The 26,139-nt window shown below is 45.4% G+C and overlaps 1 protein-coding gene across 3 annotated transcripts; it reads right to left on the bottom strand.

The window, feature by feature from the left end:
• Nucleotides 1-638: 638 nt before the first annotated feature.
• slc36a1 (solute carrier family 36 member 1) lies at nucleotides 639-21,578 on the bottom strand. Of its 3 annotated transcripts, XM_034597222.1 has the most exons (3): nucleotides 21,539-21,578; nucleotides 9,712-10,021; nucleotides 639-675 (listed from the first exon to the last, which is right to left on the bottom strand). In XM_034597222.1, exons 1-2 carry the CDS (start codon nucleotides 21,561-21,563, stop codon nucleotides 9,747-9,749), a joined length of 300 nt encoding a protein of 99 aa, XP_034453113.1. In that variant the 5' UTR covers nucleotides 21,564-21,578; the 3' UTR covers nucleotides 639-675; nucleotides 9,712-9,746. The 3 variants fall into 3 exon arrangements, 2 of the variants coding, with proteins under 2 accessions (XP_034453113.1, XP_034453112.1); XR_004615107.1 differs by lacking the exons at nucleotides 639-675; nucleotides 21,539-21,578 and adding an exon at nucleotides 18,252-18,261 and having other exon boundaries at nucleotides 7,460-10,021; XM_034597221.1 differs by lacking the exon at nucleotides 639-675 and having other exon boundaries at nucleotides 7,460-10,021.
• Nucleotides 21,579-26,139: the final 4,561 nt, after the last annotated feature.

The raw sequence follows: 26,139 nt of genomic DNA on the forward strand, positions 1-26,139 counted from the left end.
AACATCAGTGTGTTAAGAAATACTTAAAATGACAGAAACCGTCTGTGACAAACATTTATTTAACGTGTACTTTGAAATGTTTTTGTTTGGTCCCATCTGCTAACATGGAGGAAGGCAGGGTTAATGAGCCATACTGCAGTCAGCCACCAGGGGGCGATTCACAGCGGATCAGGCTTCATCCTACATGTGTTTTAACCAACTCGTCGCCTGATGTGATATTAAAATGTCTTTCACCGTCTAATAGATAATGTTACAGTTATGTTTTAATCTCAAATCTGTTTTTTTATTTACTTACAGTGTTTCTCTGTTTTACTAAAACGTTCCTAAACCATCGAACAGATCACGTCCGCATTAAGACCTCACTCGTCTCCTGTTACAGCCCCATTGATTTGACACAACCACTGAAATGACTCTGTCCCAGTTACGGTCTCTGTCTCTGTCTCTGTGTCGTCCTGGTGAACTGGAAAGTTTCTGTCCTGACTCTGAAGACCTGAAACCACTGGGACTTGACATTTAAAAGAAACAAGCCTCTGGCGTGAAGCTGCTTCTGTGGTGGGCTCAACTCGTTCATTTCACCAGGACTCATCTCCACGTCACGGGTTTCACACCAGGAACAGGATCAGCCGAGGTGGTGGTGGTGGTCCTCCTCCTCCTCCTCCTCCTCCTCCTCCTCCTCTTCCTCCTCCTCGCAGTGATAATCCACCATGAAGGTGTTTCCTCTCACTCTGAGCGTGTCTCTGTGTAAGACTCTGAAAAGAACACAGACAAAAGACAACAACACGGTGTCTCTGCCGTTCAGAAGCAATACTTTGATTTCCTCACACATTACAACTCTTCACTACCCCCCCGCCCTGAGTACAGTTACTTCACACTTTGTATATTAAACACGAGGATGCCAAAACAAGAAGAAAAAAAAGAGGTGAAAATTGAAGCTATGGTTGTTCTGAACAATGATCTGACCACATCACTGTGTTTCACAGGAAGGAGAATGTTTCATGTGAATGAAGAAGCTGCTGCTGACCTCACTGAGTGTGTGTGTGTGTGTGTTTGTGTGTCTGTGTGTGTGTGTTCTCAGACCTTTTCCTCTCCAGAATAAAGGTCCTAGCTGGGTCTTTAAACTGGGTCTAACAAGGACATTTAGAGGGCGAGTGAAGCTGAGACTCAGATCACATCACAGCGATGCGACTCGTTTGTTTAATTTCGGAGGCTCCTTCAAATCTGTCCTTCAATTCCCAACCAACCAAGGATCTGACAGATGGATCCGTCTGGGGCCGACTTATCCCAGAATCCATTAGTGACAGAGTTAACCAGCTATAAGTAGCTAACAACAGTAACGGCGTGAAAAGCTAGTGACGCAAATGTGAAATCCTCCGTAGAGCAGATTGTCCGATTTCGGTTCAGCTTTCTCTGTGTAGACGAGGACGTGACCTTTGTGGACGGACTCCTCCGGAGGATGCGACGCCTGAATTGTCGTGGACGTGTCTTTGTTTCATGTTTGTGCCAAAATACTGACCGGTTCGCAAAACAATAAAACTATTTGTAAGTAAATTGAAAGGAAAATACTATTTTATTCATCAGTATCAAATAGATTTAAAGCAGGTAAAATAACATGGAGACTTACAGGACAGCAGGAATATATTGTATGAATGACAATAATGAATAAGTTTGAGAAATTCTAAATTCAGAAAAAGAAAAATCTACGTAGTTAGTGTGACAAATATTTTTCGCATTAGGCCGTCGTCTTAAGCTGATTTTTATTGAAATATAAAGAGTGAAATTAAGTTGAATCAACAGTCGTACGTAACCTTCACGTCCAAAAACAACATTTCCAACATTTTCCCCGGCTGTGACCTGGAACCATTTTTCTCTTTACTTGCAAATGACCACAACCACATAATGTGATTCTCTGATCGATGGAAACTATATTGAAGAAAATCGAATTACCAATTCAAAGTTAAAAAGGTAGATATCAAATAAAACAATGAGCTGAGAGAATAAACCTCGGCCCCAGAGCAGAAAGATGTGAATTTACATTTATAGGACCCCGGTGAAAACACAGGGAAATATAATTGGCCCACTGAGGGTTTTGAAAAATACAGAACCAGCCTTTTACCGTCAGTCGTGACATTAGACATTATTTATTTTTCTTTTAGCGCTAAAAATCAATTCAATTGCCTGAGCTTGTTGTTGTTAGTGTGTTGGGAACAGTTGCTTAACAGAAGAAGAAGAAGAAGAAGATATATAAATGCAGTTTCTGAAGGCCATGAGAATGTACCTGTATTATCTGATTTATTTTTCATATGCTGTTTTGCACATCGCCACGAGTGTTTGTATTGTTGACGAGCCCTGGTCAACACGTCTTAATAAAGGAACGTTCACTGTGAGCCGCCGTCTGTCACTTTATTCCACAACACACGTGTTCACGGTAACGACGAGAAACCACAGCAGGAAAAACTGTTTCAATATCTGATGTCTTTTGCTGGAAAACGGCAGAAGTTAGTTAGTTAGTTTGTTCACACTCGTGGATTCAGTCTCCGAAAGACTTGAAGTCATTAAAGTCCAGTTTTACAACATCAACAGTCGGGAAACAAGTTTGGGGTTTTATGGCAAATTAGATGCTAAATAGTTTAATTAGGAAGTTACAGACTGTTTTCCTCACCTCATTTATTTCAACGGGGGCCGGTTGATTAACAGAAACTGCAAAAGGTTCGACTACAACGTCCAAAAAGGTCAAACTGTTCAATCAGAACATTTCAGTGAAGGTTATAAACCTCTTCAGGGAGGATTTTAAAGAAAACTTTGTGGAGAAAAACGATCTAATTCGTAGTTTGACCCTTGACTTCGCCCAGAAACTGTGAATAAAGATGGATGATGCATCTCCACTTCCTCCAGTCGTAGGAAAATGACACCAAATGATCCTGGATTCAGCTGCTGCTACTTTGCACTGGTGACGTCATGTGAAGTCTGTATTGTTGTGATCCGGCTCGAAAGACTAATTAAAACCAAACTTATCAGAAACAGGCAAATTACATTACTCATAAAAACGTTTTTAAATCATTCTCATCGTGGAGAATTAGATTTTTCTCAATCAAATGCTCCAACTTTGTATTTTAATCATTAAAGTTATTGAGCGATAAGAAGAATTCACTGTTTTGCTGTCGAACCTTTTGATTTCTTGTCACAGTCTGAAAACTGGATTTCACTGAAAAGCCTGTTTGAGACGAACAGAGAGATTCAGACACAACCGACTGAGACAATGTGCAGGAATATACGTTTGTGTAGAAACAGCATGAAGCCAGTGAGAGGATGAAGCTTCAGTAAACACATCAAACACTCCTCGCTCTCGTCTCCGGCAGCGAGCAGAATCTCACCGCAGGACGGTGTAAGTCCTCACAGGCGTTTGAAGTGATGCTGCACAGATCAGCCGCTGCTGCAGCCGCCGGCGGCGAGAGACGGAACGTGAGGCAGAGATTAAAAGAACGAGGAGACAGTGGAGGAGAAGGGAAGAGGTGAGAGGGAGGAGAGGAAACTGTGGAGGAGAAGGGGAGAGGTGAGAGGGAGGAGAGGAAACTGAGAGGGAGGAGAGGAAACTGTGGAGGAGAAGGGAAGAGGTGAGAGGGAGGAGAGGAAACTGAGAGGGAGGAGAGGGAACTGAGAGGGAGGAGAGGAAACTGTGGAGGAGAAGGGGAGAGGTGAGAGGGAGGAGAGGGAACTGAGAGGGAGGAGAGGAAACTGTGGAGGAGAAGGGAAGAGGTGAGAGGGAGGAGAGGAAACTGAGAGGGAGGAGAGGAAACTGTGGAGGAGAAGGGAAGAGGTGAGAGGGAGGAGAGGAAACTGAGAGGGAGGAGAGGGAACTGAGAGGGAGAAGGGAAGAGGTGAGAGGGAGGAGAGGGAACTGAGAGGGAGGAGAGGGAACTGAGAGGGAGGAGAGGAAACTGTGGAGGAGAAGGGAAGAGGTGAGAGGGAGGAGAGGAAACTGTGGAGGAGAAGGGGAGAGGTGAGAGGGAGGAGAGGAAACTGTGGAGGAGAAGGGGAGAGGTGAGAGGGAGGAGAGGGAACTGAGAGGGAGGAGAGGAAACTGAGAGGGAGGAGAGGAAACTGTGGAGGAGAAGGGAAGAGGTGAGAGGGAGGAGAGGGAACTGAGAGGGAGGAGAGGGAACTGAGAGGGAGGAGAGGAAACTGTGGAGGAGAAGGGAAGAGGTGAGAGGGAGGAGAGGAAACTGAGAGGGAGGAGAGGAAACTGTGGAGGAGAAGGGGAGAGGTGAGAGGGAGGAGAGGAAACTGTGGAGGAGAAGGGGAGAGGTGAGAGGGAGGAGAGGAAACTGAGAGGGAGGAGAGGAAACTGTGGAGGAGAAGGGGAGAGGTGAGAGGGAGGAGAGGAAACTGTGGAGGAGAAGGGGAGAGGTGAGAGGGAGGAGAGGGAACTGAGAGGGAGGAGAGGAAACTGAGAGGGAGGAGAGGAAACTGTGGAGGAGAAGGGAAGAGGTGAGAGGGAGGAGAGGAAACTGAGAGGGAGGAGAGGAAACTGTGGAGGAGAAGGGGAGAGGTGAGAGGGAGGAGAGGAAACTGTGGAGGAGAAGGGGAGAGGTGAGAGGGAGGAGAGGGAACTGAGAGGGAGGAGAGGAAACTGAGAGGGAGGAGAGGAAACTGTGGAGGAGAAGGGAAGAGGTGAGAGGGAGGAGAGGAAACTGAGAGGGAGGAGAGGAAACTGTGGAGGAGAAGGGGAGAGGTGAGAGGGAGGAGAGGAAACTGTGGAGGAGAAGGGAAGAGGTGAGAGGGAGGAGAGGGAACTGAGAGGGAGGAGAGGAAACTGTGGAGGAGAAGGGGAGAGGTGAGAGGGAGGAGAGGAAACTGAGAGGGAGAAGGGAAGAGGTGAGAGGGAGGAGAGGGAACTGAGAGGGAGGAGAGGAAACTGTGGAGGAGAAGGGAAGAGGTGAGAGGGAGGAGAGGGAACTGAGAGGGAGGAGAGGAAACTGTGGAGGAGAAGGGAAGAGGTGAGAGGGAGGAGAGGGAACTGAGAGGGAGGAGAGGAAACTGTGGAGGAGAAGGGGAGAGGTGAGAGGGAGGAGAGGAAACTGAGAGGGAGGAGAGGGAACTGAGAGGGAGACTAGAACCACCGTCCCTGTGGCTGTTTGCCTTCACCAACTCCAGCTGCTTCCAGACTCATGTGAGGTCAGCGTGACCTTCGACCTCCGAAATCGAATCAGTTTAACTTTGGGTTCAGGAAACAACGGGACGAAATCTGAAGGAGGATCCTTGAAGCCGAGAGTCCACAGGGAGGCGTCTCCTCATCGTCCCTGTTCTCAGTGAGAGGTGGAGCTGCAGGTTTCTGGACTCACGAGTGAAGCTGCTTCATGGAACTCAAAATCATTTCAGCTTCATCCAGAACATTAAAAACACAAACATCTGTCCAGCTGCCTGAAAACCTGCGGAAAAACTCCACCTGTTCACCCTTAGACTCAGTCAACGCTCCACTCGCCCATTAGTGCTGCTTATTTGTATCGTATATTTGTCCCTAGAGACATGTAAAGTGTCCTTGAGTCTCTTGAAAGGTGATAAATTCAAGTTATTATTATTATCATCAAAACTAAAACTCCAGAGTTTACAAGCAGTGTTTAGGAACTTCTCCGTATGAGCGGCTCTAAAACTGTGTGTGGACGCCGGACGATTTCAGCAGGACAGCAGAGGAGGTGACGTGGAGAATGATGCATCTTCAGAAAATAGGAGAAAGTGATCGTTAACGTTGAGGCGGTGCAGCAAGAATCCAGGAAGTGACTCAGACCAATGAAAGAACTCATTCCCAACACTCCTCAGAAACCTGCACCGATGTAAAGCTCAGTCTCCAATGACCAGCTCATCTAAAATGCATGGCGCTGTGCATCGGCCCACTTTAACCACTCCCCTGCTCCCACACGGGTTAATGAGATTCCATCTCCGACCGTAGGTGCAGCTTTACGGAGCAGAATTAACCCCAGAGGACGTTTTCCAATCCAATCGGCATCCGTCTCATTTGTATCAATTAGGCCGCGGGTGAGATTACTCGCTTGTGGGTGAAAGGTTGGAGAACGTTTGCACTTCAGGGACGCGGAGAAGAAGAAGACGAACAAAGCTGAGACGGCCACGAAAGCAGCTCGGCACCTCGGAGCTCAGAGGGCTTTTATTTGGCTGCTTTACATTCTGCAGACGCTGACACAAAGAGGATGAAACATGTGAAGAGAGGTTATTACTCACGCTACAAGACAACAGAGTTTAGTTTGTACAAACCATGGACGGGAAATAAAGATAGACTCCTCCCCACTTTCAGAAATGAAGCCAAAATATCTTGGCTACAAACGTTGACATCTTAAACATTAGAAGTCTGTGAAGTAGCGATTGTGGCCTCACGGACACGGACTCAAACAACCTCGAGTTTTTATATAATCAAATGATTAATTAAAATCCAAACTGATCAGAAACATGAACTCAGTGTGATAAGAACTACCTCAAATGACAGAAACCATCTCTGAGAAACATTTATTTAACGTCTACTTTTATTTTTTTGTTTGGTCCATGTCCCATCTGGTAACATGGAGTAGGCAGGGTTTAAGACCAGCCACCAGGGGGCGATAGAGATGCTTTGGCTTTCGCTCCCGTCAGTTTTTTTCCACGATTCCCGAGGTGGAAGGAAGGGACATGAACCAACGAAGAACCATCACGTTTTCTGTTTCTTTGACATTTACACCAGTTTCCCAGAGAATAATTCATGGACCTTGATAAAGAATAATCAGGAATATTCAGGGAGCTGATTGGTTGTAATTTGCTGCAGCTTGATTGAATTGAAGCGGCGTCTTCTCTCCACTTCAAGAGGCTAAAACGTGACCGTGTTACCGACGAGGTCCCTACGTGCAACATCCTAGAAATACGACAGATAACTGAAGAATGTGTCGTTAGATAGTTCAGAAAACGGAGACAAGAGCAGATCAGCTGCTTTAATAACATCGACTAACTCCAGAAATCTCTCGTCTGAGGGTTTCACATCTCGAGACGCGTTCATCTCATCAGCTTCACACGTGGTTCGTGTATTTTTAAAGGTTCGGAGAAGAGGAGTGTTGAATTTAACGTGATTTGGACACGTGATATGTTCAATATGAATAAATTACAGCGCTCAAGTTACGTTAGTTCAGGGTTTTTACGTAGAGTCGAGCTTCATCTTGAAACAACAGGTGAGCAGCTGTTGGTGCAGCAGCAGCTGTTTACTTCAGGGTCTAGTGTTTATTTGCAGCGGCTCAGTTGCTGCAGGTCACTTTCACAGTTTCAGAGAGAAAACCTGCAGCCAGCTTCACCACAGACTGAACAAACAGGTTCACAACCAACGCTGCAGTTTGTAATGCAACAGAGTTCAAATGTGAAATGTGAAAATGCAACTGAAAGAAACTTGTTTAGGCAGATGACTGAATAAAAGACAGAAAAACACACGTTGGTACTTTAACTGTTATTTACTCTGAGCGACAGGTTTTGATGGACTGAACTGTTTAATTTAAAAATACTGAACTGTTCGATGAGATCCGTCTTCTGTGGAGAACTGAACGTCATCATCATCAGAGATTACATTTGTACACGTGTATATTCACAAATTAAAATTCAGCTGTGACACAAACCATCAGCTGTTACACATCTTTACACACGAGACTCAAGACTCTCAGAATATTCGTCTGCGACAGAAACAAGACAAACGACAAAGTGACAAGTTCCACGTTTTGCCTGCGTCGTTCTACTGAAGCACGAGGACGAACCTTATTCCTCCAGCTCGGCGTTAAGTTGGGTTTTATTTTACATACATGTTACATTACATGCAGAGTCTGTGATTAAACTGAAATTAAACTTAGTTGTAAGCTCTAACAATGCATGCTGCGTGAATAAAAAACTATTTAAAAATACAGAATGAATCTTTGTAAATACATTTAAACATAAAAACACATAAAAAAAAAAAGAATCGGATGATAAAAATAAAAGTTTTAAAGACAGGAAAACCCCCCAAAAAGAAATTGTTACACAGAAGAGGTCCCACATAAACACTGATGAACTTGTTCAAGCTGAAATATATTAAAGTTTGGTTTAGAAAATCGGGTTTCTTGTGAAATCCTGGCTTTTAAAACATAAATGAAAAATAAAATATAAATATTCTTTTAGATTTTTAGTCAAAAGTTGTTTATTTTCCTTTCGATTTTACGTGAATCAGTAGTTTTTCCTTTTTAAAGCAGCGTTTTGATTTCTCACTTAATGCAGATGTGTCTGATTATTAAAGTTAATCTCAAGGATAAACAAAAACAAAACAAATTAAACAAACATTTAAGAAACTTCCCTTTTTTTGTTTTTAAACGACCCGACCACAACATCTGGACCAGAGACTGAAAATTAAGATGGACGACATGACACATCCTGAAAAAGTGAAGCCAAAACATCTGGATCACCCTCTGGTGGCTGGCTGCAGTACTGGTCGTAAACTCTGCCTCCTCCATGTGAGTGGATGGGACCAGGACCAAACTACTAAATCTGGGGTCACGACTGGTTTTGTATCCAAGATATTTTTGGCTTCTTTTTGTACAGTGGGATGAAGTAGAGACGTGTTTACAGTCCGTTACGTATCCACAGATAACATGATCAAAGTAAAGTTTGTATATTTGTGTTATTATTAGACGAAGCTCGTATTATCATCATAATCCTACTTATGAGACACACAAGTCTGAATTACACGATAAGGAATCCTCGGTTTTCCTTTGGTCAGTGAGATTTACTCACTGTCAGGATCTGATAAAGTGAAACGCACAAGGCAAAAGATTGAATGTTCTGATTCATGTAGAACTGGATTCAAATTCAGAACCGTTTTGATACCCGGCACTGTTTGTTAGACGGAATATTAGGCCCAGGAAAAAATCAAGAATAAGGTCGTAACAAAGAATAAAGTGTGATGTGATGAGAAAAGTTATATTTTGAGAAATAAGGGTCGAGGAGAATCTGTGCTCGCTGGAGTTTCACTTCTCTGGATCGACTTAATTCTTGTAATATCACAATTTTACTCTTGTAATACTAGGACTTTATTCTCTTAGTCCCCGTGGTAATTCCATTTAAGTGACCTTATACTTCGTCGTAGTTTTGTTCTGATTCTTCAGTTAAATGATTTACAGTTTGTGCCTAAACTACCCTCAGAGTCGTTCTGGTTCACAGAGTAAGGCATGAATTAAAGTGCAACGCAACATGAAGATTGTTTTTAAAAACTTATTTCTGTATGATTAGTTCAACGAGAAAAGATCTAAGCGAGACGCTGTTTGGGCTGAAGGGGTTTTGGAAACGTTTTAAAAGACCAAATCGATACCAGTTTGTGAGGTAGTTTGATTTTCTGACGGAAATATTTAAAAACATATATATATATATATATTCAGGCTGAACCCCGAAAACCCTTGATTCTGTACACGAAGGAATTATTTAGCCTTAAGCATCATATTGTTGTCATGAAGTTGCACTAAGAGGCTGTACTTGACGAGCTGTGAGTAGTTGCAGGACACTGAAGTTCAGCGGTGACAGAATGAAACACGACATCGAGCGTCACACAGCGTCAAGCGGCCTAAACACGTCAGAGACTGATCCTAAAACGCTGCGGTGTCCAACAGCAACAAAACCTTAAAATGTGCCCTAAAATGTCCCGGTGGTTCAGCCCCACCTGCCGAGAGTCACAGCTCCTCCTCGCTGCTCCTCCTCGCTGCTCCTCCTCACTGCACCATGTAGGAGGACAACGCCTCTTCGTGTTTGAGTCCGTTCCGGGTGATGATCTGCTCAATGGCGGCGTACGTGCCCGTGAGGAAGCCGATCAGACCCACCATGCTGATGACCGTGTTCTTGGCGGTCGTCAGGGGCGACAGGCCTTCGGGGTAAAAAGTTACGATCTGCAGGAGCGGGGGGAAGATCAGCGCCAGGAAGCTGCTGCTGACCGAGCCGACCAACGAGATGACCAGGTCCAGCTCCGGTATCAGGACGGCGAGGGCGCCTGGGGGGGGGAGACACAGAGGGACGACATGAGAGGCAGTAACGTCACCCAAACCTCCAGAAACAGGTAGAAGTGAACTGATGAGGAGCAAAACACACAGTTTGGGGTCGTGAAGTTTTCATTTCACCTACCTGTCGACCTTTCATCTGAACTTTATTAGATATGTCCCCCACACTTACTAATGTCTAATTCACACTATGAGGATCTGAATTTAAATTCCCTCACAAAAGCCCCAGATTGGAGCCAAATCGGCGTTTGATTGGCTCCAATCACGCTTTGACAACACAGATGTTAACTTAGTCGGCCACTTCCTGGATTGTGTGAACTTTACATTGATCCGACGACCTTCAAAGTTGTGTAGTCTGAACTTGTCTCTGAACTTGTCATAAGTTAATCAATCAAGTCTGTAAAACCCCTTGACCTCTATGTCATTGCATCACAATGTCTGGACCTATTGATCACGGCTACATTAACATACTGAGTGATCACTGCCGTGTCCCCACTGTGTAACTGCCCCCCCCCCACGTCCTTCACACTGGGTCAGTCCACTGTCTCTGATCCGTTCTGCACCGACTGTGTTGAGGAACCAGTAGAACTCACACAAACTTTGAGACTGGACTTTTGAGGCTACAAAAAAAAAAATACCTCAGTGACTCTGGTACAACTTCAACTCAAAGAGAATATCTGAAGTTGTGAACAGATAACGGTCTCATCCTTGAAGATGACACAGACATAAAAAGAAATCCAGTGGTTTTACTAATTCATCAAAATCCGTATGCTGCAGGTCACATGTGGAAGTAATTCTGAGGCTCCAGTTTCAGGCTGTGAAACTCATCACGTCCAAATGACAACTGGTCAAAGTTTGAAGAAGCTCCCTACAGGCCGACTTGAGATGACACGTTCAAGAGGCCTTAAACATTCACCACCTAAATGTAATTAATTCGTCCTAGAGTCCAGATGAAGGTTCGTACCAAAGTGTGAAGATATATCCTGAAGGAATTCTTGAAATATGAGCGTTTGTGGACATACGTGGGGACGGATGGACAACCTGAAAACGCTTCCAGCCACTGGCAGGCAGACATCAAACAGACTTTGTTCGCCAGCTCCTCATCACAGTGACCTTTGGCCTCTTTATCGCTGCTTCCTTTTCATGTTAGTGATCATAGGATTTCAATCATATCCCCCCCCCCCCCCAGTTCTCTGTGTTCCCTGTTACGTGAGGACGATGGTGTGTGATAGAAGAGCCAGATGAGGAACGGAGTGTGAAAGAGACAATTTCTCTGCTTTTATCTTCTCTACAGCGCAGGAGTGGAAGGAAATTCAGAGCTGTGCTAGAAAACAGGGCAAAGAAGATGGGAGAGTAAATTGGGAATAAAGGTAAAGTGAGGAGAGAGAAGTAAAAGAGATGGATAAGGCCTGAAAGATGACAATGCAGCGGAAAGAAGAGGGTGGAAGGTGGAATAGTGAAAGCTGTGATTGAGTGGATTGTTTTTTCCCATGTTGGGAGCGATGACCACGCTGCTACAGTCGCCAGGGACCCGAGTCACCTTCACCTGTTGTCGTGGAGACGGATGTAAACCATGCCGGGCAGCCGTGACTGGACAAAACAAGCGACGCACTTCGACACAGCGATGCTATTGTCAAGCGAGAGCGGCTTGATTTGCGACGTACACACACTCTTCATCTCTAAATCTGTTCGTTACCATCTTGTCCCACAGCGAGCGGAGAGGACGAGCGGGGGTGCTCTTGTTCTCTCTGTGTGTCGGACACTGTTTACCAGCGGCTGATGAAAGAGTCTCTGAACGATAATCAATTGCTTGCCGCTGCATGTTCACAAAGTCTGACAAATTAACCTACGGGGCGACGGCAAGGTCGAGCTTTCATGTGACGCGTAAGGCGAGAGAGAGAGAGAGAGAGCCGCTCGCCACCGCGCTCCCGGGGAGTAAACCTGTCACCTGTGGGAAAAGGCCCGTGCTTTTGAAGGGTGCTCTTCAAACTGCATCTGAAGCTTTTCCCGAGCCATCAAACAAGGCAGGCGAGGCCGTGGAGGGGGAAGGCGATGGCGGAGGAGCGGGGCGTACCTACAGAGAACACAGAGCTTTCAAACCGAACGCACCGCAAGGCTGTAGCTAAAAGCCCGGCTGCCGTCCCCCGAGAGAGAAGCAGAATGTGAATCATCAGGCAGCTTCAAAGGGCCGAGGAGGGAACGCGTGGAGCAAACTAATACGGCCTCGCTATCTCTGATCGTACAGAGACAAAGGAAAGAAAATAACAAAGAAAATGAAGGGAAAGTACTTTCAGCCCAACTTCTCTACTCCACCTGATTGGTAGATACTCCTTCAGAGAACAACAGAGGTGTGGGAGAGGAGAAACTGGGATAATGATCATGATGGTGATGATAGTGGTTTTATGATGTGTGGTTAAGTTAAGAGTATTTGATATCCATCCCCCAAAGAGAACGACTGGTGCTCTGTAAAGGTCGGACATCGCTCCGTGAAAAGAGAGACTCATTTATTTAACATTATATTATCAACAATTGGTTTATTTTAATAACTTCCCAACTGCAGATGAGCAAGAAATGAAAATGGATGAATATTAAAAGTGGTACGAACCGCACGCTTATATGAGATCAAAAATACAAACAGACGATTAAATCAAATTTTAAATACTGGAATAAATATTCGGAGAAAAAGAAAAAGCAAACACACAGAACCAACAGCAGCTGCCTCCGTGACCTGATCTCAGATAAGACGAGGAAAATGGATGGAGGGAGGGAGGGATGGAGGGATGGAAGGATGGATGGAGGGAGGGAGGGATGGATGAAGGGATGATGGAGGGAGGGAGGGAGGATGGAGGGATGGAGGGAGGAGGGAGGGATAGACGGAGGGATGGATGAAGGGATGATGGAGGGAGGGAGGGAGGATGGAGGGATATTGGAGGGAGGGAGGGAGGGAGGGATGGAAGGATGGATGGAGGGAGGGAGGGATGGATGAAGGGATGATGGAGGGAGGGAGGGAGGATGGAGGGATGATGGAGGGATGGATGGAGGGAGGGATGGATGGAGGGAGGGATGGAGGGATGGAGGGAGGGAGGGATGGATGAAGGGATGATGGAGGGAGGGAGGGAGGGATGGATGGAGGGAGGGATGGAGGGATGGATGAATGGATGGACGGAGGGAGGGATGGAGGGATAGACGGAGGGATGGATGAAGGGATGATGGAGGGAGGGAGGGAGGATGGAGGGATGATGGAGGGAGGGAGGGAGGGATTGAGGGATGGAAGGATGGATGGAGGGAGGGAGGGATGGATGAAGGGATGATGGAGGGAGGGAGGGAGGATGGAGGGATGATGGAGGGATGGATGGAGGGATGGATGGATGGATGGAGGGAGGGATGGAGGGATGGAAGGATGGATGGAGGGAGGGAGGGATGGAGGGATGGATGGAGGGATGGATGGATGGAGGGATGGATGGAGGGATGGAAGGAGGGAGGGAGGGATGGATGAAGGGATGATGGAGGGAGGGAGGGAGGATGGAGGGATGATGGAGGGAGGGATGGAGGGAGGGATGGAGGGAGGGAGGGATGGATGAAGGGATGATGGAGGGAGGGAGGGAGGATGGAGGGATGCTGGAGGGATGGATGGAGGGAGGGATGGAGGGATGGATGGAGGGAGGGATGGAGGGATGGAGGGAGGGAGGGATGGATGAAGGGATGATGGAGGGAGGGAGGGAGGGAGGGAGGGATGGATGAATGGATGGACGGAGGGAGGGATGGAGGGATAGACGGAGGGATGGATGAAGGGATGATGGAGGGAGGGAGGGAGGATGGAGGGATGATGGAGGGAGGGAGGGAGGGATGGAAGGATGGATGGAGGGAGGGAGGGATGGATGAAGGGATGATGGAGGGAGGGAGGGAGGATGGAGGGATGATGGAGGGATGGATGGAGGGATGGATGGAGGGAGGGATGGAGGGATGGAGGGAGGGAGGGATGGATGAAGGGATGATGGAGGGAGGGAGGGAGGGAGGGAGGGAGGGATGGATGAATGGATGGACGGAGGGAGGGATGGAGGAATAGACGGAGGGATGGATGAAGGGATGATGGAGGGAGGGAGGGAGGATGGAGGGATGATGGAGGGAGGGAGGGAGGGATGGAGGGATGGAAGGATGGAGGGATGGATGAAGGGATGATGGAGGGAGGGAGGGAGGATGGAGGGATGATGGAGGGATGGATGGAGGGATGGAGGGAGGGATGGAGGGATGGAAGGATGGATGGAGGGATGGAGGGATGGATGGAGGGATGGATGGATGGAGGGAGGGATGGAGGGATGGATGGAGGGATGGAGGGATGGAAGGATGGATGGAGGGAGGGAGGGATGGATGAAGGGATGATGGAGGGAGGGAGGGAGGATGGAGGGATGATGGAGGGAGGGATGGAGGGATGGAGGGATGGATGGAGGGAGGGATGGAGGGATGGATGGAGGGAGGGAGGGATGGATGAAGGGATGATGGAGGGAGGGAGGGAGGGAGGGATGGATGGAGGGAGGGATGGAGGGATGGATGAATGGATGGACGGAGGGAGGGATGGAGGGATGGATGAAGGGATGATGGAGGGAGGGAGGGAGGATGGAGGGAGGGATGGAGGAATGGATGATGGAGGGAGGGAGGGAGGATGGAGGGAGGGAGGGAGGGATGGATGGAGGGATGATGGAGGGAGGGAGGGAGGGAGGGATGGAGGGATGATGGAGGGAGGGAGGGATGGATGAAGGGATGATGGAGGGAGGGAGGGATGGATGGAGGGAGGGAGGGAGGGAGGGATGGATGGAGGGATGATGGAGGGAGGGAGGGAGGGAGGGATGGATGGATGGAGGGATGATGGAGGGAGGGAGGGATGGATGGAGGGATGATGGAGGGAGGGAGGGAGGGAGGGAGGGATGGATGGATGGAGGGATGATGGAGGGAGGGAGGGAGGGATGGAGGGAGGGAGGGAGGGATGGATGGAGGGATGATGGAGGGAGGGAGGGAGGGAGGGAGGGATGGATGGAGGGATGGAGGGATGATGGAGGGATGGAGGGAGGGAGGGAGGGAGGGAGGGATGATGGAGGGATGGAGGGATGAGGTTTAACATTGGGAAACAAACGTCCAAATTCAGAGAACACAGCGTAAAACAATCTACACAATATCAAGTCTCATAACAAACCTAATTTCTCCTCTGTGATTGATTCGGGAGCAGCACGGCTTCCAAATGAATGAATGATTAAAATAATCGACTATGAACTTAAATGTGTTCTTGAACTGACTGATCCACTCGGTGCTCGGATCGATTATGTTAAAAAACCTGAGCTCCTGCAGGCAACAATCGAACAAGCAGGTTTGTTGATTTGTGACAGAGGGATTGATAAAGATCTGTGTTAAATTGAGCATAAAACCCAGTTAACATTGATCAGGAGATTTACAGGCTCCGAGACGTACAGTTCTTCATTGACCTTTGGACGTCTGTATAAAGATTAGAGGTCAGAGTGAGAAGAGACCATGTGACCAAGAGCCACAGCAACAGGACCCTTGTTAGATGTTGTTAAACTGGCTCAGGTCTTGGATCTGAAGTCTTAAGAGATTTTAATTGTCTAGATTACATATAAACGTCACTTTAACAAGTTTCAGGACTTTATGGCCTTTCTTTTGTAAACTGTGAAGCAGGTTTTACCAACTTAGACGTCTAAGTGCAGATAAACAGATGTCTAGACATCTGCTGTTTGCAAACCTGCGTTGATTCAATGTTAAATTGAAAATAATTCCTGAATCCACAGCAGAGTAAAATGGGTTCTTCCAAGGCCGATGCACTCCACCAAGTTCAGCGTTTGGTAGTTTTTGCATATTTGTGCAAACAGACAGGTGAAAACATGAGCTGCTTGGTGGAGGTGATAAGCAGCTGGAGGACGAAAGGCAGAGAGAAGGAGGGGAGCCGGGGGGGGGGTCTGGTTGCCTTTAGACTGTCAGCGGGAAGTTTCTGAACTGAACAACTTTCCAATGCACTGGGAGGAACAGCTTCACAGCCAGGAGGAGTTCCTCCAGAGCCACAGGGACGGGGAGGCTCTTCAGTGGGAACAGACATTGGTAGAGTGCGTTTCAATTTCCATTTAGACGCTGAACCACTGTCGTGTCTTCACCTTGCCACCAGCAAATACCACACAGGAGCCAGCTGCCTCCAGACCTTCATGTGCTGCTCGGTGGACTGGAGCTCATTAAACATGGAGGGCAGCTCACTCTCCACTGAGGCCGACAACAAGTGACCAGTCAAGGTCTGCTAATGTTAATTAGCGAGGAGTGGATCTGCTCAGCTTGAAACCACGACTTCACCGACACTCCAGTAAAAGAACACTCAAATACCACAGATGTAAAAACAGCAGCCAGTAAAAAAATCGATTATTTCATATACATCACGACGCCGTCACTCTTAGTTAAAGACAATCGCCGACAACATCTTTATCTGATGCCAAATGGACGCCACAGCGCTCGTTCAGACTCACCAGGAAACATCTCGACTCAAATGATCTGCTACAAACTGGGTATTAACTCGGTATAAACACTATGATGAGCAGCTAAACTCTAAACTGTCACCATCACATCCGTGATGAACTTTGATCCGACCTCCACTCCGCTCTTAGAGAATGTTTTGCATGAACGGATCTGCCACCGGACTGGTGACGGCTCAATCAACTCACCACCAATTATGTCGGCCTCCATTTATATCCTGCCCTTCACTGTAGCTGCACTATAATTCCAATTAGGTTAATTAATAGCTTAATGTGTTTTAGTTTATTCTACTTATCTTGTTTTATTGTCGTCTATAAAACCAAATCGTGCATCGTTTAAAAATGTATTGTTATACTGCCTTTAATTTATGTCTTTATCTAATAACTTTCCGTGGCCTTTATGGAATATGGCAATAACTGTAATTTAACACTTAATGCTACTCAGCCCACTGAAGCATTAATCTACATCATCCTCTGAACGAAGGCCGACGCCACCGCTTCCTTCTTCCTTCTTCCTGCAGAATGACTTTGCTCTCAGGTAACTTTCTGCCGAGGTGATTATTCCACCTTGTTTACATCCGGTAATGGTGAAGTCGTTGCTGTCGGCTACTTTATGATCTGTTTTGTGTCTCTTATAAAGTTATTATCCTAGAATACGTAGCACCTCTGGTCTCAGCAGTAACTGGGTGGAAAGGGGGTTTGTTTAAACCACGAGACATTTGATTTGTCCGTCCGACCTCATCAATGACAAATCTATAAGCTACGATACTGGAAAGAGGGAGAAGTAATAAACCTCTTAAATATGCTGATGAGCATTTTCTCTGACACGTTCTAATCATTGCCAGCAAAATATTTAATTAAACTGAACAGCGATGATTCCTAACGATTATTAACTTGGCATCAAACTCGCCCCCTCTGCCACTTTGTGTGAATCATTCCTCTCCTTCCATTTGTTCTTATTGCACCAGATCTCATCAACATAACCTCCGCCCCCCCCTGCCCTCCGACCACTTCACCGTCACGTTGAGTCAGCACTCAGCGCTTCTCCTCGCCCTGATGAGCGGCGAAGAAAGGTGGAAGAACTGCTCTCCTCCGGTCTCTGCTCCAGATTCATCACCTACCACCTTTAAATAGCCAAGTTTCAGATGCACTTGAAACTTGGTTTGTCACAGAAACGACAAGAAGGATGAGCCTGCAGCTGTAAAAGGTCAATGACACGGCACGATGCCTCGCACCGCTCCCTCGGCGCCCCCTGGGAAACATGCTTTGTCTTTCGTCCTGCTCAAGGTCCACGTCTGCTACAGACCATGTACTAAAACACCCGGAGAGTTTAAAGTCCCATCCGGAACGATGGCTTCATTGAAGACTTTTATTCATGTATTCATTTATTTAAAAAAGGAGCAATTTCCGGTATTGACATTGGCAAAAAGCATAAAAACATTAAATGAATTGTTTACTACATACTGTGATGTGGTTGTTAGCAGATATTAGGACGTTTTAGGTGTTTATTGATGTTCCAACTTCTCTTATCAACACAGATTTATGTTACTGTCCTTTATTATCGGTTTATGGCTCCAATTATAGTTGTTAACAAATATATTACATAGAAATGTTGAATTAATTTAAACTTAATCAGGGGAGAAATGTGATTTAAAATTTTGTAAAGTCATAATCTACTTTGTGCATCGTAATAAAAGTCAACATGTGCAGATTTCAGGATTAGATTTACTAACACTTTACAAACAGTGCGTTATCAGAACAACACTATAAAGACGTTCGGTAGCTCACAGGATTTAATGGACCAGAGGAGCTGATTGTATTCTTGAGATTTCGACTTCATTTATAACATAGTTTGCTAGTTTCATATATTAAGTAAATAATGACAAGGCTGAAATCGACAAACCCGATGCTCATGAGTATGAAACAGGAAGGAGAATAACTTATTAAACTAACTTTCTTTGCAGTTTCCTGTGTGGAATGTATCTTCAGTTTCAGACCAGTCTTGTGTGTATACACCTCCAGCCAGTGTGAGTCACCACGGCTCCAACACGAAATAAGAAGTATTTTCACTTGACTGAGAAACCTTATGTACGCCTGAGGAAGCGGGTCTGGGGGAAAAAAGTACACACATTTCTTTGCTATGCAATTACAAACTTTTGTTGGCGGGCGGGGGGGGGGGGGCTGTCCGCACTAAACCATTCCTTCTAGAGCCTTTGTGAATGACTGGAGTTTCTTAGGAAGCCAAATTGATTATTTCAGCCCCTGGGAAACATTGTGGGAGCAATCAAACCTCTCGCTGAGCGGAAGCAGGATGTACACTCATCAAAGTTTCCAATTCAATTAATCGTGGCTCGTGGATGTTTACAATTACAAAAACACGAGGAAGCAGAAGCTGTTCCCCAGCAGCGTGCGTGAGGATTCATTTAATCAGGAGCAGGTGACAGTCGGCTGGAATCAAATTGGACCGAGATGATTAGGATTTCATTTTCATTTGACCTTAACCAGGAACTTTATCATAAATAACCATCAGTAAAAAAGAAAATAACTACAACCGCATATAAATAGAGCTTAAATTCAGAAAATAATTATTTATAAATTGTTTATGACAATTAACAATTGTATTTTTAAACACAAGAGTATCTTTTCTGCATTGTATATTTTCATTTTCTGATTCATTCATTTTATTCTGTAAAATGAAAGTTTCCATATCGGCAAACAAACACCGCCTCTGCCCGCTCGTCCGCGTTTCACCAGTTTTACCCTCAGAACCTGAACTTTTCCATCTTATCCAGGAAACATGATTGCTTGCTCCGTGGTCAGCTTTCCATTTTGGTCAAGATGATTATTTATTAAGTTATTTATTTCAAAATCATAGTTTCAGAAGAGATTGATATGGATTTATTCATTAAAACCACTCTCTCAACAAGACAGCAAACATCCTTGTTTATCATAATTTCCCTCCCAGCGCCACAATTTTCTGCTGATTCACAAACGGCGTGTGCAGGAAACCAGGAGGAGGTTTTTCATGCTGAGCTGAGCGATGCTGTTCTCCCTCAGGAATTAGTGTTAACATGTCAATTAGATCAGCAGATCAGTTTTAAATGTGTCAGGGTAGAAACAACACAATTACTACTGCTGAAGAGTTCAGGCTGTCACCTCGTGCTCAAACTACATCGAACTTGTAAAATTATAGAAAATAAGGACAGAGAGGATGATGGATTACAGTAAAATAGCCGGAGGTGTTCACCAACTTTGTTTCCTGCTCAGTCGAACTGATCAAATCATAGAAATAACCCCGGTGGTGCTTCTCTGAAGAGATGCACAGATTTTAACTTCAAGTGCACGATATAGCTGCAGAGCAAGTCAATGGCCTCGTGCCCCAGAGCACTAATTGATCCAAAGTGTAACCGAAACCATTCAAAGCGTCGCTCTGTGGAAACACAAATGTTATTTCACTGTTGCTCTCGTTGTGAGTCACAAATGCACTGAATGGAACAAAAGCTCACCTTCAAGGTCAAGTAAAAACAAGGGCGCACTACATTAAAGCATTTTAACCGACTGCGAGGACTGAAGCACCGAGGAGGATGAAAACACATCTCAGTGTTGATCTTAAATAACGGAAATTTAGCCTTGAACAGCCGCCTGGATTTGAATGCGTGAGCAGGATAATAAGCAGCAGCAGCAGAGAGAGTAAAGTATGTTGTGTGAACACGTGTGTTTGGGAGAAAAAGGCACAGCGCGGCCTTCAGGGTGGAATCTCAAGAAATGCAGATGAATGTTTACCTTCTGAAGAAAAGCAGACAATTGTGGAAAATGGTTGCTCTTAATTGTGCGGCTGGAAGGAAGGAAGTACAATAAATAAGGAGGTTTTCTGCTTGTTTAGGACCCGTTTCATGAATAAATCCATACCAATCCCTTCTGAAACTATGATTTCGAAATAAATAACATAGATCTTGAGCAAAATGGAAAGTGGGGCCACGGAGTGAGCAATCATGTTTCCTGGATGAGATGGAAAAGTTCAGGTTACGACGACAAACTGGTGACGCGTTGCATGAGCAATGGTGGCCTGGAGGAAACTGAGATTAGAAGAAAAGACTAAATCTGGTTCAATGGAAGATTCTCCCGTCACTCTGCAACTTCCATTGAACCAGCATTGATTTGTAAATTGGTGATAGACTATAGTTTATAAAAAATGTATGTTGACTCCGGGTCTGGGAAGTGAAGTCAATGAGGAAATGCCTTAAACCTGGATTCTCTTGAATGACCAGGAACCATATAGAATAAAACATACCAATATCCAAATTGAGGGAGTAGGTGGTTGCTTCTAGTTTCAAAAGACCAAGATGGAGCAGGAGAAAACTCGAGGATTCAAAACAAACGGCTCAAAAAAACCAATTGATGCTGAAAATGAACGTGGCTCCCACACGAGATAAACAAGTGCACAGTACCTCTGCTGACACAAGACGAGCACAGTGAATGAAAGTAAGGACGCACACAGTCAAATTCGTAAGATTGGAAAATCGCACACGCGGAGACAACAAAAGGGGACACACAACACAAAACTACACACAGCATGATGAGCTGCAATTCTGTCTTTGTGATGCACCGGACAGGAACAAGACGTCCTGAACAGACCTTTCTAGCCGGCGATGTCATTTGCAGAAAACGTAATGTTTCATTGTGGCCCCTGGAGGCTCCTATGTTCATGACAGCCTCGCTATTTATACTTTTTTCTTTTTTACAGGACAAACACAATGAAAGGAACCGAGCAACCGAGCCTGAACAGAAACATACAATACAAGAACATGCAATGCTCCGAAGTACGGCTTCCTTTACCTCCTGCTGTCATTACACTTATTTGGGCCTAAAAATGAGGTCAGAATATGTTGAGCCTCCCTGACCTAGAGTGACAGAAGAAGGCTGAGGAGAGAAAGAAAGCAGAGGAGGAGTGAAAGTGCAGGGAGGATGGAGTTGGAGGGCGAGGCTGACCTTCAGCGCCCAGCAGGAGGTCCATGCTAAAGACAGAAATCCTCGGGCTGACCCGTCTGCTTCCGGCCCGGCTGCACGGGCTGCGCTGCTTTTAGCTCGGCTGACACACTAAGAGCTGCCGGTCCCGATGTGCGTGGACAGAGGTTGTCATTCAAAGATGAGACCAGTTAAAAACCTGCACGCTCAGACGATGAGTTTTGGTTTGTTTCTCAGATGCGACCTTCATGTCACCTCAAAGTGACTTATAAAAGACAACGAGCTCAATGTGTGTGCCATAGATATAAACACGGACAACATGACAGCTTCTTAAAAACCAAATCATGTGGATCTCTGTGGTCTTCAGTCACCACCTCTCACTGAGAGAGGAACAGAAAGCAAAGGCCACAAGACGTAAAGGGGAACGTGTGCACGCATCGATTTTCTCAAAGGGTAAAACAATATGACAGCACCACAGTCCACCAACACTGCAGCACGCTTTCCCAGTGGCGCGCCACCTTCGTGCCACAGTGCTCCAGGATGAAGTGTAAAAAAAAAAAAAAAAAACAGAAGCAGCAGCTCAACCTCACGTCCTCTCTTGTTCCCATCAACAGCTTAACAACACACGCTAGCTGCTCAGCTCCAGCCTGTGGCAAAGTGACTCAGACAAAGGAAGCACTTTCAGAGAGGAAATGAAATGACCAGTGTGGCCATTATAGCTGCTGTGCAGGCAGGAACCAAACACTGTGTCTGTCTCACTGTTTATTGCTCAGCAAGGTGAATGTAACTTGTGTATTAATACTTACTTACACTAGGGAACGCAGATAGCGTGTAGACTCTGAATCAAATCACTCTCTTCATGATGTGAACGTGCTGCTTTAGTGGAAAGAGTCCACACTTCAGTCACTGTTTTGGTTAGTTAGGTAAGTTTGGGTCAAGACAGTGTAATATTTCAAAAGCTTTTCTCTTAACACCTTTTTCCATAAACCAAACCAGGATCTTAAAATAGCAGTTGCACGCTGGACGGAGTGTGAAGAACTATGACGCAAATCTATTCGTGCACTTGGGATCTACAGATAAAACTATCGTGACTTAAATTAAAGACATCGCAGTCATATAATTCACGTTTGACAAGTACAACTGCAGAAAACAAGACACCGCTGTGTGGCATCCTAACAACTTCCACTCTGAGGCTCTCGGATCCAACAGAAGCAGCAGCGGCTCCTCCAACCCCTCAGTCCATCTCCTGCGAATTCGAATAGAGAGTTCACTTCAAAAGAAGTCTCTCTGCATTGAAACAAACTGACCTTCCGAGCGGGAGGATAAGTCACAGCTCAGCTCAGCGGAGAGAGGAGGACTTTGCTCAAGGCTGTCCTCTCTCTTTTAACTCTTATCTGACTGTTAAAGACTCGAACTGAGAGACACGACGGGGGAAAGACCAGGATTTTGTTGTTGGAGCAATTGGAAGAACTGGGGAACATCGGGCGTTCATTTCACAGTTCTGCCATTTGGGACATCAGTCAATGCTGCAGTTCCGTTTCCACCATCACCTGAGGGACATCCTCACATCTCGGATGATTTGTCGACTAACCAACAATACAAAACGGCAAAATAGCCCAATTCCTCCTCACGCTTAAGATCCAGACGTTGAAATCTACTTATTCACTTTTCTACCTCATTTGGGAAAGTAGAAACCTCGAGGATTAGATATTCTTCAGACAAACTTTGCAGCTCCACTTCTAAACACCGACACAGGTCTCTCTGGATATCACCGAGTTTTAGCATCTATGTGATCTTAAGTTTAATAAGAATTTTCTCTTTTTTTTGCCACGCTCAGAGAAAGATTGAAAAAGTTATGCCCCTGCGCAAAGTTAGTCTGTCGAGGGTTCAGTTTCTTTGTGTGTCGTCAGGTTGTCGTTCACTGAAGCTAACTCACGTAGCTAACATACAGCAGCAGTTTGACAAAGACAGGAGCTTTTCCCTCCAGACAGCCGTGATCCAACATCTGCACTCTAGTCAAAGACCACGACTCTCAGAGGCATTCTCTCCCAGGTTCGTTCCACGCGTTCCCAGATGATGATGCAGTGCTTCAATCTCATCTTGTGTTTTGGAAGCAAAAGCAATCTCCTACCCATACATTCAGGAGCAACAGGATCCAAGCCCCCCCTGTCCCTCGCCTCCTTAATTCAAGCATGCGTCGCTGGGACATGATTGGAAGCCGGTCGTTTCTTGTTGCTGCACCATCTCCACGCTAATGACACACACTCTGCTCAGCACCGATGAGACCGGAGGCTGCTTAGCAAATGACCCGCAGACGTGAAGTGGCACATGTATGCATGTTTTTCCCTTTTATTAGCTAATCAATATGCATGTGCAGAAACCTGTGCCGTGTAGAAAATGTTATCTGCCTGAATTCTCCATAGGTTCCACTCACAGCTAATAAAGGAAATGAAGATCCTGGGCTTAACAAGCGCCGCGGCTCTGTAACTCAATAACAAGGCCGTGACTGGAAGTTTTATTGCATGTGAAGTGCAGTGAGGACAGAATATCAATGAGCTGAAGCTGCGCATTTCTTGGCGGGGACGACATTCACACACTTGCACGTTTCGAACTGTTTATCACAATTTAAGTAAAGTATAACTGTCCATCCACAAACCCAGCATCAGTGTATAGCAGTTAAATAAGCTGCATAAGATAAACGTACATCTGCCTCTTGACTACATCTTATCTCTGATCCCAGTTCCCTCATGTACTGTAACTCCCCTGTTCCTCCCCCTCACATACAATCCTGTCCAACACATACTAGAGCTCTCGTTACCGCAGCATCTGGATCCCACTCACCTGGAGCTCGTCACATTTATCTGCTGTATATTTTGAACCCTTCACATCTCATGGTCTCAACTTCGATGAGTTAATGGAGGCTTTTATGCAAAGCGCTTAACATTACAGCAAGTGTGCAGGACACATAATCCAGAGAGTGATACTTGACAACACAACAGCCATAATAGAGCTAATAATATCAATAAAAGGTTCTGTTCTATTTAGGGAACACACATTTAATTCCTCTGACTATTAAAACCTGTGTTTATCTAGTATTTCATGTCAACACTTGAGTAGACTTCATGTCACTCAGTAGAGCGAGTGCCTCGGTCCACTTACAGTCAATCAAGCTGCACCAATCAGACCTTATTCTGGATCCAATTCAAATTAAATGGGTTCTTTCTTGGCCCATGTTTCATCCGAGAAATGGAGCCTTTTCTATGATATTGCTTTTAATTAATTTTATCCTTTTTTTTAACACCATTGTCTTTTTATATTTTATACCTTTTGCTAGTTTTATGCTTTTATCCTAAGTCTTTGTTTTATTGCTAACATGTTCTTATTGATCCATCTTATTTAAAAAGATATACATCTTAAAATACAGCTAAAAAGTACTGAACACTTGATGTAAATGCAAAACGCACCTACATCCCTAAAGAAGTATGTCAAACAAATCGAAATGTCCTGTTTCCAACATACTTTTTCACCATTTGACATGTTTAATGTCTCCTGCCCGGTTGAAACGACCCCTAAAATATGCACATCTATGTTAATCTTACGCAAAATGCAATTTGGAGCAAAGGATAAAAGGATCAGTACAACATTACACTGAGGCACTGATTCATATTCTTTGTAAACACAATGAAATGTGGACGTGAGCTTCAGTTTGTCCGCTGCAAACACAATCACCTCTCCAGTTCTTTGCCCTTAACCAAAATCCATTAAGACATGTTTTCTTTAAACAGCACCAAGAACAACAGTGAACCAAAGATCGTTAAACAATGAGGCACGAGTTGGTGTCATCCATACAAAATGTCATTAGTTCCATCAAACACATTGTGCTACAGAATGTAATCAATGGAGCTCTTCTTGAATTGGTGGTTAAGTGCTGATGGGATGAAACAGTTGAGAGGCAGCTTGTGTTGAATCAACCCATTAATTATTCACCACTTTTCCAGGTCTGGTTTTTTCCTCTGCTTCCATTTCCTCTGTGATTCTACCACTTAGTGTGACCGTCACACGTCCAGAAGGAGCCTCCATGACCATCTCAACTGAGTCTTTTAAATACAAAGGAGTGGAAGTTCTACTCTCTCTAGATGTTACAGCTTCTTGTTTTAAATCAAAGGGGGAGTCCAACCATCCTGATTAATCAGGATCAAGCATTAATCTGGAGATGGAGAATTCTGGCTTTAAGGCTCATTTATGCTCAATGTTACATATATATACTGAAAATAGAGGGAAACCTGTGTCTGTACTCTGTCTCTTTTGTCTGAATCTCTGCTCTTCTTCTCAAACCTTACGGTTGCCACCGGAAATTGTGGCCAGCAGTGTAGCCAATAGTTCAAGTGAGACAAGGAAGAAATTTCAACTACGGAAGAACTTTTTGAGAAGAGATTTTGGGAGTTGGTAAATTCTCCGGTGGTCGTCATTTTCTCTTATTACCGTCCTTATAGCAGTGCCTCACAGAACACCGCCATTTATAACACCAAACAACGATGCCAACGTAAAAGATGCATGTGGGCAGTGACATTTGAAATGGACAGATCCGTTAAATCTCAATCAGTGATGCAGCCCAAGAGAGAACC

Source organism: Hippoglossus hippoglossus, chromosome 10, assembly GCF_009819705.1.
Source record: "Hippoglossus hippoglossus isolate fHipHip1 chromosome 10, fHipHip1.pri, whole genome shotgun sequence".
Taxonomy (NCBI): Eukaryota; Metazoa; Chordata; class Actinopteri; order Pleuronectiformes; family Pleuronectidae; genus Hippoglossus; species Hippoglossus hippoglossus.